Source organism: Armigeres subalbatus, chromosome 1 (genome assembly GCF_024139115.2).
Source record: "Armigeres subalbatus isolate Guangzhou_Male chromosome 1, GZ_Asu_2, whole genome shotgun sequence".
NCBI classification, from domain to species: Eukaryota; Metazoa; Arthropoda; class Insecta; order Diptera; family Culicidae; genus Armigeres; species Armigeres subalbatus.
The window spans coordinates 228221799-228234707 of NC_085139.1; the positions used below are offsets into that span (position 1 = coordinate 228221799).

Below are 12909 nucleotides of genomic sequence, written 5' to 3' on the forward strand. Positions count from 1 at the left end.
TGAGTGAAAATCAATTTAAATGATGAAATAATAAATTGCATTAAATAATCCAATTAACCCTTTATAAGGCAGACGAATCTAAGCAATAAATTAACAAAAACAACAATAGGACACAATGTTGACATGGTATTAAACTCAAATGTATGTTTGTTATACATTAAACAGTTCAAAAACATTGAAAAATTGGTGGCAATATAGTTGCCACTGCCCGCCAAGCGGTAAAACATTGGTGGCAATATAGTTGCCACTGCCCGGCAAGCGGGAAAACAGGCAACAACAAAAATTTAAAAAGATTTTTTAAAATTTGGTTTTACGTAGAACCAGTCAAATCAAGGTACGTTACATTTTTTGGTGAAGAGTCCTAGTCAGGAAACGCATTACAAGTGAAAAAAAAAATTTTCGCGTTTTTTCTCCCAAGGGGGGACCCTTAGGAAAAAAAAACACAATTTCGTCAAAAATCCAAAAACCAAATATACAGAAAGGCAAAGCTTTTTTCACGCTAATCACGTAGTAATCTAACACAGGAGATTAAAAATAATTGATACCAACGGGAAAAAATATATCTTTGTCGTTTTTTTAACGAATTATAACTGAAAATCCTTCTTCCACTCGAAACTTACGATCTGTTCGTAAAAAAACTGTTCTTAAATTGACATTTCAATTTTTTTATGGCTCAAATTCATCTGGGGTGTTACTAGGAAGCAAATGAAGTTACTACATGTAAAACATGTGAAATAATAAGTAGAGCTCTTGTTAATAAATAGAAAAACATATTATTTGTTGGTGGCAATATAGTTGCCACTGCCTTATAAAGGGTTAAATAATCAATAACATGTAAATAAAACTGGAGATTCAATTTTTTCATTTAAAATTAAAATAAATTTTAAATCAATTCAAATTAACACGAAGCTAACTTAAATCTGAATTAGATACAATAGAAATGAAGTATGTAGATAGAAACTAGGATTAAGTATAACAGTCCCATGTCGATGTTTGTTAGGAATTACCTTAATATTGTCTTCTGATAAACTAATCAAATAAGTGGTTCAAACTCGAGTCAATTTGTCCCACTGAAAAAATGAAGTTGTTTGATGATAAAAGAGAATGACAACCGAATAAATAATTAGTAATACGTTTTATGTTCTGGAAAAGTTTTGCCTACGCTCATAATATTTCAAAAATATTTGTTAAATTTCAAGATCCAGAAATTGGTGGGATAAATTGACTCGAGTTTGGATTTTTTCACCAAAGGTAATATGGGACAATTATGCGTAGATCGGCAGTATAGCTTTTATCAATTTATTAGATTGTTTGAATTTCTCCATGTAGAACGAGTGTGAAAAATTCAACAGCAAACTCCTCAACATGTAGTCAGTAAAGTAAACTAAAACTGCATTAAAATCAAGTTTCAATTCAACTATAATAAAATTAAATTTTAATTATATCAAAGAATAATTTAAATTAAATAAAAAAGAAACTGAATTTTAGACTCCTGGACTATAGGGCAATGAATAATTGCCAAATATGCTCCTGATCGACGCCATTCATCATTGTCCCCGTGGTGCGGTGGGCCATCACGATGAAAACCGCCACGGAAACCACCACGTCCGCGGAATCCTCCACGGCCGCGGAACGGTCTTCCACCATAGCCGTACGATGAATTTTCCTCGTATGATGCACCGCCTTCCGGATATTCGTAGTCGGGGCCGCGACGATACTCACCGCCTTCCTCAAAACCTCCACTGCGCTTTGAGATCGATGGTGTTGTTCCGTTATCAGCAAAATCGATACGAATACGACGATCCGGTGCCCCTAACGGGAATCCACGCATTTCCTTCACAGCAGCCGTAGCAGCATCAACAGAATCGTACAGAATGTAGGCCTGGGTGTCCCCTTTGTTATATTCGATCTTTTGATGGCACCAAAACGGTCGAACTCACGCTCCAACAGAGTAACCGAAGTCCATGCGCCAACACCACCAACCCAAATTCTGGTCGTCGGAGTAGCTTTACCGTATCCTATCTTGCACTGGAACTTGCCAATGTACTGACCGGACAACTCAACCTTAGCTCGGTAAGCCATGTCCAACGTTTGGTAACGAACAAAAGCATTTCCATTTCCGAAACGACGTCGCAAGGTGAAGGAGAAAAACAAACAGACAAACTGTCAAAACGTCAAGAGGGGTAAGTCAGCGCTCGTAAAATATTTATGTAATTCGTCACCCACGAGGGGTATTTTCTTCAAAATGAAGAAGAAGACATGGTGCCCGATTTTCTGATGGCTTTGTACCGGACATTTCGGTCTATGTATTCGTCAATGCTATTACTCTATTCGAGAACCAAAATGTAGGATTGAGATGAAATAGATTAAAATTAAATTGTAATATTTGGGTAATGAACCCAAAGCTCTACTTCTTATTACTTAGAATTAGTTAAACATGTTTAAGGGCATCTTTAGTAATGTTACAGTTATAGTTATATTCATTTCCCGAGTTTTACGTTTTATAACTGTCAAAGATATAAAACAAGAAATGCATCTTCAGTAGCAGTTATTGTACTTCCAGTTGAAAACCGAAGTGAGCTCTCGCGACAATCGAGTTTTCTCCCGTTTCCTTTTGTCGCAACTACGTCGCGACTAGTGCGCATCATATCGCACGGCGGTGGCATAGATGCGCATTAGTTGCAATGCAGTTGCGACATCAGGAAATAAGGAAAAACTCAATCGTCGCGAGAGCTTACTTCGGTTTTCAACTGGAAGCACAATATAAGCTGCACATGTTTTATACTGGAAAACGAAAAAAATATCTTCCGAGACCAATTTAATTGTCAAACTGTTATGATGTCGATGAAATAGTATTTTTTGTAGCTGATGACGTCATCTTCTATTGTTTTGAACGAAATAAAACTCGAGTAAAATCTGTTGCAAATTCGTGCAGAAATACAACTGAGCAGTATTCCAGTTATAAATTTCCCGACGAAACTGTTCGAATTTTTAAAACTAAAACGTCTGTTGAAGATGGCATTTTTACAGTTTCAATTTCATTTCGTAACTCCCATACAATTTATAACTCTACTAAAGATGCCCTAACAGTGTATTGTGTGTGTCAAATAAAAAAATATGAGCGTCAGAAAGAGAGAAAGAGAGGAATACAAAGAATAGAGAGTCTGCTAGCATCGGGTAACAGAAGAAGGGTCAGTTTTAAGACGGATGTTGTTGATGGTGGAAGTGAAGAAAAAGTGAGTGGTGAAAAAAATAGAAAAAAGTTGGAAGAAAAAAAATAAAATACTGAAGTATGTGAAAATAGAAAAATCGTGTGTTTTGTTTGATCTTATGTAAAAAAAATAAGAAAACCCGACAATGGCCTAGTCGGTAACGTTTGTACGCTCCCTTCATAAACTGTTTGTTTTGTAATTCAGTGCAAAAAAGAAGTGAAGTGTTTATGAAAGCGACTTTTATTCCTATTTTTGGATGCTTCGGGAAGATTCGACAGACGATTTCGATGTTGCTGGTACTCTTTCGTAAGTTATATGATTTCTCTCTGATTTACCGGATTCAAATACTGGGGATCTTAAAAGCTTATTTGTGTTTCTATTTGTATGTTTTTATTGATCGTTTGGTAGTACTGCTGGCGAATAATGTTTTACTAATAGACGCACAGTGCAGGGTTGGTAAAGATTGTTGTTAAAATGTAACTACATAAGAGGGTTGTTTGAGACCGCTATTGTTTGAGTTTAATAAAAACCACTAATGAATTTATGACAACGAGAAATGGAGAGTGCCTTAATAAGAAACAATTGCACTAATTGTGAATTTGTTGAACAGATTTATAATTTGTATATACGTATACGTGTACAACATTTGGGTAAATATCTCGCTAGTGCATTTGTTAACACCATATGAATGCGGTGTTCCGAAAATTATGCGATTTTGAAAGTTTACATATACAGTAAAGCTGTTAAGAATATCGAAAACGTTGTATTGTAGTTTAGTTCAGTTTTCAATATCGCTACTTGGCGGTGCTAGTGTATACGTGGACATCGTTTGGGTGAGATATCTAGGAAATTATGAGATTTTGAAATTTGAAATATATATAAAAAAAAATCAGAAGATAGAAAACGTGTATTGGAGTTTAGATGGTTTTGAATTCAGCTACTTGGCGGCGGAGGTGATTACGCTTAAGGTAGCCTCACACTTCGGGAATTTGATCCGCGTATTTTTCCCCATGCAATTTCACATATGCGATGTTTTAGGGATTTGGACAATCAAAATCCCGGCCCCCTTTAAAATACACGGGGACCAAATTCCGGTGGGAAATTTTCCCGAGGTCTAAATTAAAAACTAATTTAGTTTGAGATTCATTCGCGTTACCAAATTACCAAGAGGATTGGATATTTCAGAATCTATTAGAGATAGAAAGTTGGTATCTTCTACAAAGTTGTTCGGATGGTCAAGAGCATTATATTGAAACTAAGTTTAGTTTGAGATTCATTCGCGTGGTGGCGCTAGTATACATTAAATTACCAGAAGGATTGGATAGCTCAGAATCTATTAGAGATAGAAAGTTGGTATCTTCTACAAAGTTGTTTGGAAGGTCAAGGCCATTGTATTGAATAATAAGTTTAGTTTGATATTCATTCGATTGGTGGCGCTCGAATACATGAAATTACCAGATGGATTGGCAAATTTAATCTTCGAGTGATGATCTCTTACCATAACTGCATGACAAAGATCAGCTGGGACATTGTATATGAAGTCAGAAAGTGTAAACTGAAATGATTTGAGAATATTGTTGAAAATTTTCTGATTTTGATGTAAGATTAATCTCCTAGAGCATGGTAAGCTGTACCCATGACCGCATGATCAAGATAAACTATGTATCATGTGTATAGTGTAAGAAAGTGTAAACTGAGATGAACTGAGAATATTGTTGGAATTTTCCCGATAGTGAATCAAAATTGTTTTTTGAAAACGTTTGATGTGATATGAAGAAATCCAATCTCCGAGTGGATTGGTGCGTCTTTGAGTGGACGTTTGATCCGGGTGGATCCTAGAAAAGTTAATTTAATCTCCAAGTGATAGGCTCTGTCTATGTAACGAGATTATTGTTAGAAATTATTTGGTCAAGATCAGCTGTTGCCATGTGATTAGTGTTAGAAAATATAAGCTGAGATGATCTGAGAATATTGTTGGAAATTTTCTGGTTTTGATGCAAGACTGATTTTCTAGAGCCTGGTAAGCTCTACCCATGACTGCATGAACAAGATCAGCTGTTGCCATGTGAATAGTCTTAGAAAGTGTAAGCTGAGATGAACTGAGACTGTTGTTGGAAATTTTCTGATTTTGATGCAAGATTGATTTTTAGAGCCTAGTAAGCTCTACCCATGACTGCATGAACAAGATCAGCTGTTGCCATGTGAATAGTCGTGGAAAGTGTAAACTGAGATGAACTGAGAATATTGTTGGAAATTTTCTGATTTTGATGCAAGACTGATTTTTTACCCATGACTGCATGAACAAGATCATCTGTTGCCATGTGAATAGTCTTAGAAAGTGTAAGCTGAGATGAACTGAGAATATTATTGGATTTTTCTCGATATTGAAATAAAATTGTATTTTATAACGTTTGATAAGAATGGATGATATGAAGAAATCCAATCTCCGAGTGGATTGGTGCGTCTTTGAGTGGACGTTTGATCCGGGTGGATCACAAAGAAGAAATCCAATCTCTGAGTGGATTGGTGCGTCTTTGAGTGGACGTTTGATCCGGGTGGATCACAGAGAAGAAATTCAATCTCCGAGTGGATTGCTGCGTCTCTGAGAGGACGTTTGATCCAAGTGGATCTTAGAGAAGCAAATTTAATCTCCAAGTGATAGGCTCTGTCTATGGCTGCATGACAAAGATAGGATGAGACATTGTATATAGAAACAGATAGTATAATGTAATTGAATGTAATGAGGTTATTGTTAGAAATTATCTGGTCAAGATCAGCCGTTGCCATGTGTATAGTGTAAGAAATATATTAATATATAATATATAATATATATATTAAAATATATAAATAGATTAAAATTAAATTGTAATATTTGGGTAATGAACCCAAAGCTCTACTTCTTATTACTTAGAATTAGTTAAACATGTTTAACAGTGTATTGTGTGTGTCAAATAAAAAAATATGAGCGTCAGAAAGAGAGAAAGAGAGGAATACAAAGAATAGAGAGTCTGCTAGCATCGGGTAACAGAAGAAGGGTCAGTTTTAAGACGGATGTTGTTGATGGTGGAAGTGAAGAAAAAGTGAGTGGTGAAAAAAATAGAAAAAAGTTGGAAGAAAAAAAATAAAATACTGAAGTATGTGAAAATAGAAAAATCGTGTGTTTTGTTTGATCTTATGTAAAAAAAATAAGAAACCCCGACACAAAATACTTAACTTGCTTAATACCAACAATATTTAATTTTCGCACGACTGATATTACAACAGACTATGAAGAAGTGTTAAGATATGAGGCTAGACCAATTCAACCTTTCATTGGACTTGGAAGAACCTAAACATGTTCAGCTCATAAAGGGATTAATTTCCCCCTATATGGGGATCAAGTCTCCCGCAAGTTTTGAAAATGCCAAATTTTCTATCTTTCGGCAAAATCGATTTTTTGGTAACTTTCATGAACAAATAATTGCTTCCAATGACGTTTTGAAAAGCAAATTAAATTCTTTATCAAGTCCATCAAGAAGCGTGCAAATCTGTGCATGTTACATCGAGAAATATCCTAAACAAAAAGTGGGGATCATGTGTGTCCAGTTTCCCCTAGGGGAAGGTGGGGAGACTTGATCCCCCTGTTTTAGCGAGAAACAAAATAGTTTTGTTCTAGCGTATTTTTTAGTATAGATCCTCTAGAGTCCGCATCGTAGATGGTACGCAGCGTCCAGGTACGTCCAGGTCTGGTGTCCGTAGAGGACTACCGGTCTAATGAGCGTTTTGTAGATGTAGATTGTCAGTTTAGTGCGGCGGCAAACTCTATTCGATCGGAGCCTCTTGCGGAGTCCAAAGTACGTACGATTTCCAGCCACTATGCGTCTCCGAATTTCTCTGCTGGTATTATTTTCGGCAGTCACCAGTGAGCCCAAGTACACAAATTCTTCTACCACCTCGATTTCGTCACCACCGATGCAAATTCGCGGTGGATGGCTCACATTGTCTTCTCTTGAACCTCTTCCTATCATGTACTTCGTCTTCGACATGTTGATGACTGATCAATGTCGTCGGCAGAGGCGCCGTCACGTTCCGAGACGTGGGTAGGACAAAACTGGATTTATCAAATCTATTGAAGACTATTAGGGACTTTCCGGAGATCATCTCTAACTTCTAGATATGTTTTCGGACATACTCAGATAAATTATAAAATCCCTGTTAAGACAGTCTTTGAATTTTATTGAATACTAGTCGACCCGGCAGACGTTGTCCTGCAAAGTAGGCGTTCTGAACTTCCCATAAGAAGTTTCCATACGATTCTTAATTTTAGTTTTTCACGATTTACTCAACTTTCCTCGGGATTTTCGCATTAGGAAATATCATATAAACCCGTCGGAAACTATGGCGAACATATCTGCTGAAGGAATGAAGTAAATCCATCCAGCCGTTTTCGAGTTATGCGGATACGAACAGAGACCATTTCATTTTTATATATATGATCTGATGGTTTCAAGCAATTATCACTCACTTCTAGGAACCCGAACCCTTAGAAATATTCAGAAACAGCTACGATCTGTCCGTGAAGCTTAGGATCGTCCAAAAATATTTAAGGGAGGTCAGTACTATTTACAGTTTTCCAGTTTTCATTCTAACTTCTAAGATTTTATGCAAACGTAGATATATTTGTGATTCCTACAGATTCCAATAAACTCTAAGAAGCTTTCAAAATTTTTCTTCTCATATAGGCTTCAGACATCCGCATATGCTACAATCATCATAAACTGCTTCATATTCGCATATTTCTGCGATTGTTCTCTCATAATATGATAGAAGATATTATCTTTGTTTCTTTTCTCAACTTTTGGAGACGAGCTCGGCAGTCTATTGACTACTGCTTCTGCCTTATATACAGGGGGTTTGGTGAAGACTAAACAACTACATCACAATGATATGGAAATGCGAATATCATCTTCCAAACTTAGACGTACATGTTCATGATAGAATTAGAGGCGAAAGTATAGAATTGATAGTTCCGTTAGGATACGGCAGGCAGGAGATATATCAGTTTCCACACTGATATTCTTTCCTCCCCCTTCATACGGGAGTTTGGCAGAGGGAAGGTCGTGAGATATATACCATCACAAATATTGCTAAATATATACCAGTGATCCCCAAAGTGCGGCCCCCGAAGCCTTTTCCTGTGTCCCGCGAAGGGTTTCAGAATATACACTACATGTGGCCCATTGAAAAACATCACATCCAGGCAAAGCTTTCATCGTGTCCAGTTTTTTGTTGTACTCAGGGCATATGTGAAGTTCACATTATTATGATGTTCAAGAAACATATAAACCAAAAACCGTTTTATCATCATAATTTAATAAATTTATCACTTCATGCTAACAAGGCTAACGGCGACATACTTGGTATTTCAACCGCTTCAACCGAGCTAAATATAGAATGTCAGGTAAAAATGAACTCTTTCGTTCTTCAAAATAAGTTAAGTTGTGGCAAAATTCGATAGGAAATTACTTGATTTATAATTCCATAAAATGCGTCATGTTAACGTACTTCACACTAAGAAAAATGTTCAACGAAATCAAGATTTTGTCATGCTGCAATTAGTTGGGATGATGAAGAAAAGTTTTCCGGAAAATTCAGTTACTAGGAAATAATGGAAACACGGAAGACAGTCCAGAATTCAGATTTACTCAATTTTATATTCAGCACTGCTGGTAAGCAGTTATCGTTCGACTGGGATGATTGTTCTTATTTTCTGAATTTGTTGGTTTACGATATTCAAACGGGTTTATATTTGCAGAGTTCGACGTTTCGGCCCGTTATTAAGTCTTTTTCCTAATGAGTATTTCCCTTAAAAAAGACCAAATAAACGAGTCGACACGTCGAGCAATGCAAATATAATTCCGTTTGAAATTTTCAGATCGAAAAAGTCAGAAAATAATAACTGCTGTTAAGTTCAACTGGCTTTAAAAACGCGTTTAAAACATGCAACATTATTTGCAACAGCTTTCATTAAGCAATAATTCTTAAGAATAGAACAGTTCAAATTCTTAGAATTGGTCGACAGATGTTCATTTGGTAAAATAGTTTTGCCAACTAAGCCGAGAGATCTTGTTGTGAAAAAAAATTACACGCCAAGTTCGCTATCGCAAAAATGTGTGATAATATGAACTAAAAGTCAGCTACGGCAATAATAGCTGTAGAATGTGAGTGTTTTTTAAACAGAAGCTTTGATTACTTTTTATTTTACTTAAAAATTCAGTTCTAAATAGTAAAAGAATATTGCAAATATACTGCGGCCCGCTTCAACAGCTCAAAATTTCTGTTTGGCCCTTGATAGTAAGCAGGCTGGGGACCACTGATATATACCATCACAAACAGCTCTCCTGGTAGTTGGTCAACTCCATGGGCTTTGTTGTTTTTCAGCCGGCCGCTCTCCTCCTGGATTTCCTGGAGATCGTGTCATGCGCACGTGCTCCTAGGTTGATTACCATACCGCCACCGTTGTCACATCGCCACTCAGGTGCTCTTGCACCGTAGTGCTGTCGCCATCTTTGGATTAGGGTCTGTTCACAAATTACGTAACGCTTTTGGGAGGAGGGGGGAGGTCCAACTTGCGTTATACTTTGTTACACTAAAAGGTGGGGGAGTGGGAGGGGACTACCAAATGTTACGCATAACGCGAATAAAAATTTATTTGAATGTCTTTTTTTTTAAATCACTGATTGAAGTAATTAACATTAGTAATTATCAAAATCAAGTATGCTGACATAGCGGGACTGATGCGTAAAAATACCAAGCAAATATTGTATTTCTGGACACCACAGTTCCGCTAAACTATATGTAAATGGTTATGATCGCTAATTCTATTTTCGTTTCTACTAGCTGCATTTTTGAAATCCTTGATTTTTGATCATGTGCATACTAAAAGCCAAATGTTCCAGCGAAAAAAAATTTGCCTTTCAAATTTTCACAGTTACCCGTTACATGGAGGAGGGAGGGGGTACCAAAAATGTTACTTTTTGTTACGAGGGGGAGGGAGGGGGTCAAAAACTCAGATTTTCGCGTTACGTAATTTGTGAACAGACCCTTACCTGCGGCAAAACTTTCTCCTCCCAAATCTTGGTAATGACCCAGTGCAACGCTCTAGCCAGTGCCTTACCACCGTGTTTAAATAGCTCTCCTGGTAGTTGGTCAACCCCAGGGGCTTTGTTGTTCTTCAGCCGGATTTCCTGGATTTCCTGGAGATCCAGAGCAGGTAAAGTTATGTCCTGCGCGCGTTCTCCCAGGTCCATCACCATACCGCCATCTTCGTCTGCCACATCGCTATTCAGGTGCTCTTCGTAGTGCTACCGCCACCTTTGGATCACCTCACGCTCGTTCGTAAGAAGGTTCCCGTTTATGTCCTTACACATATCAGGCACGTGCCCCTTACGTGAACGCTTCAACTTCTCATAGAACTTCCGTGTGTTATTAGCGCGGTACAGTTGCTCCGTCTCTTCACGATCTCGATCTTCTTGCTGGCGCTTTTTCCTCCGGAAAATCGAGTTTTATCTGTATCACGCCCGTTTATATCGTGCCTCGTTCGCCCTAGTGCGGTGTTGCAGCAATCTCGCCCATGCTGCATTCTTCTCCTCAACTAACTGCTCACATTCGCCGTCATACCAGTCGTTTCTCTGACCAGGGGCACCGTGCCAAGTGCAGCGGTTGCGGTGCTACTAATGACGGATCGAATATCTCTCCAGCCATCTTCAAGAGACGCAACGCCTAGCTGCTCTTTCGTTGGGAGTGCCACTTCCAGCTGCTGCGCGTATCCTTGGGCTAGTCTTGTAGCCGCCCAATATTAAGCCGTGTTCGACTTCGACGCGTGTTGTACACCGTCGAGAATTTTGAGCGAAAGCGTACTGCAACGAGGTAGTGGTCGGATTCAATATTCGCACTGCGGTATGTGCGGACGTTCGTGATGTCGGAGAAAAATTTACCGTCGAATAAACGTGGTCGATTTTGTTTTCCGTTTCTTGGTTAGGTGATATCCATGTGGCCTTGTGGAGATTTTTGCGGGGAAAGAAAGTGCTTCGGACTACCATTCCGCGGGAGGCTGCGAAGTTTATGCATCGTTGGCCGTTGTCATTCGATACGGTGTGCAGACTATCCGGTCCGATGACCGGTCTATACATTTCCTCCCTTCCTAGTTTCTACCTGTGCGTTCATGTCGCCGATGACGATTTTGACGTCCCGCAGTGGGCATCCATCGTATGTCTGCTCCAGCTGTGCGCAGAACGCTTCTTTCTCGTCGTCAGGTCTCCCTTCGTGTGGGAAGTGCACGTTGATGATGCTATAGTTGAAGAAACGTCCTTTTGTCCTCAGCTTGCACATCCCTGCGTTGATTGGCTGCCACCCAATCACAAGTTGGCGCATCTTACCCAGCACTATAAAGCCGATTTCCAGCTCGTTGGTGGCGCCACAGCTTTGGTAGAAGGTAACCGCTCGATGCCCGCTTCTCAACACTTTCTGCCTGTCCAGCAAATCTCCTGCTGCGCCACGACGCCGAAATCGAAGTTGCGGGGATGTAATTCATCGTAGATCATCCTGTCGCTTCCTGCGGAACCTAGCAACTTGCAGGTTCATGTTCCAAGCTTCCAATCGTGATTCTTTATTTTCGCCTAGATCTTTGCCGATTACATCGAGTCGTATTATCTCTTATGTTGCTCGTAATTATTGGTTTTACAGGCGGCTTATTGGGCCTGCGCAAACCTCCTGTCTCGTCGGAGGACTGTCGTGTCAGGTCTGTTTCGTGTCCAATGGCCCAACGCTTTGAGCGGCACACGGTCGCTTTGGTGGGACCTACTTGCGGATACATGCAGCTTTTTATAGGAATTTAACAGAACTTACTGTCAAACCCCACCACATCCTAGGCAAGCCCCACAACTCGCAGATGGCCTGGGGAGGGATCGTCAAGCCCTTGGACATAGTCCCTGCTGCCCTGCCACAAACGGATGCAGTCTGTTAAACAGAATTCGGAAGATTACTTTGAAGGCCTTTCCTTCTCTACGCTCCTCAATATTCCGTCAGGTTGCATCTGTAATCCACTCTTTCCGCTCAGTGCGTAGTTCACCCTCACCGCTTGTTTCGATAAAGGCATTCTTGATATCCGTTCACTGCTCTTCTACGCTGCCACTTTCCGGAACATTCGCCGTCCGCCGCTGAGTCAGAGCAATGCGTGATCGAATCCCGCCAATTAGAAGGTGATGGTCAGACGCGATGTCGACGCTGCGTTTATTAAGGACATCAAGAAGACTCCGTCTCCATTTTCAGCTGATGCAGATGTAGTCGATTTGATTTTCAGTTTGTCCATCACAAGAAACCCACGTGACTTTGTGCACTGGTCGATGGGGAAAGAGTGAGCCACCGATCACCATGTCGTTATTGCCATCGAATTCGAATTCTGCGAACAACTCAACGTTTTCACTCGATTTTTTTTTTCCAAGATCATGACGTCTCATGCCACGCTCACTTCACTGTAGAAAATAAGGTTCCTAACCCGTGTTCTGAATCTGGCAATAATTATTCTCTCATCAATTAGCTCCCATTTAATGAGCACCGCCTGTGTCTGGGCGCTAAGAAGGAAACAAACTACTCTGTGCCGGGGAGTGTTGTACCTTCGAATTCCGGAATATAACAATACCTGTCCCGACAATAGTTT

At 39.4% G+C, this 12909-nt stretch overlaps 1 protein-coding gene and 1 pseudogene across 1 annotated transcript in view; one reads left to right on the forward strand and one right to left on the reverse strand.

The window, feature by feature from the left end:
• Positions 1-1244: 1244 nt before the first annotated feature.
• Positions 1245-2484, reverse strand: LOC134207061 (RNA-binding protein spenito-like; annotated as a pseudogene).
• Positions 2485-3349: 865 nt separating this feature from the next.
• Positions 3350-12909, forward strand: part of LOC134205845 (vesicle-associated membrane protein/synaptobrevin-binding protein) — a 64121-nt gene continuing 54561 nt past the window's right edge. The window contains exon 1 of the mRNA XM_062681470.1: positions 3350-3518. Coding sequence (XP_062537454.1) covers positions 3440-3518 — 79 coding nt within the window. The 5' untranslated portion in view covers positions 3350-3439. The remainder of the gene's footprint in view (positions 3519-12909) is intronic.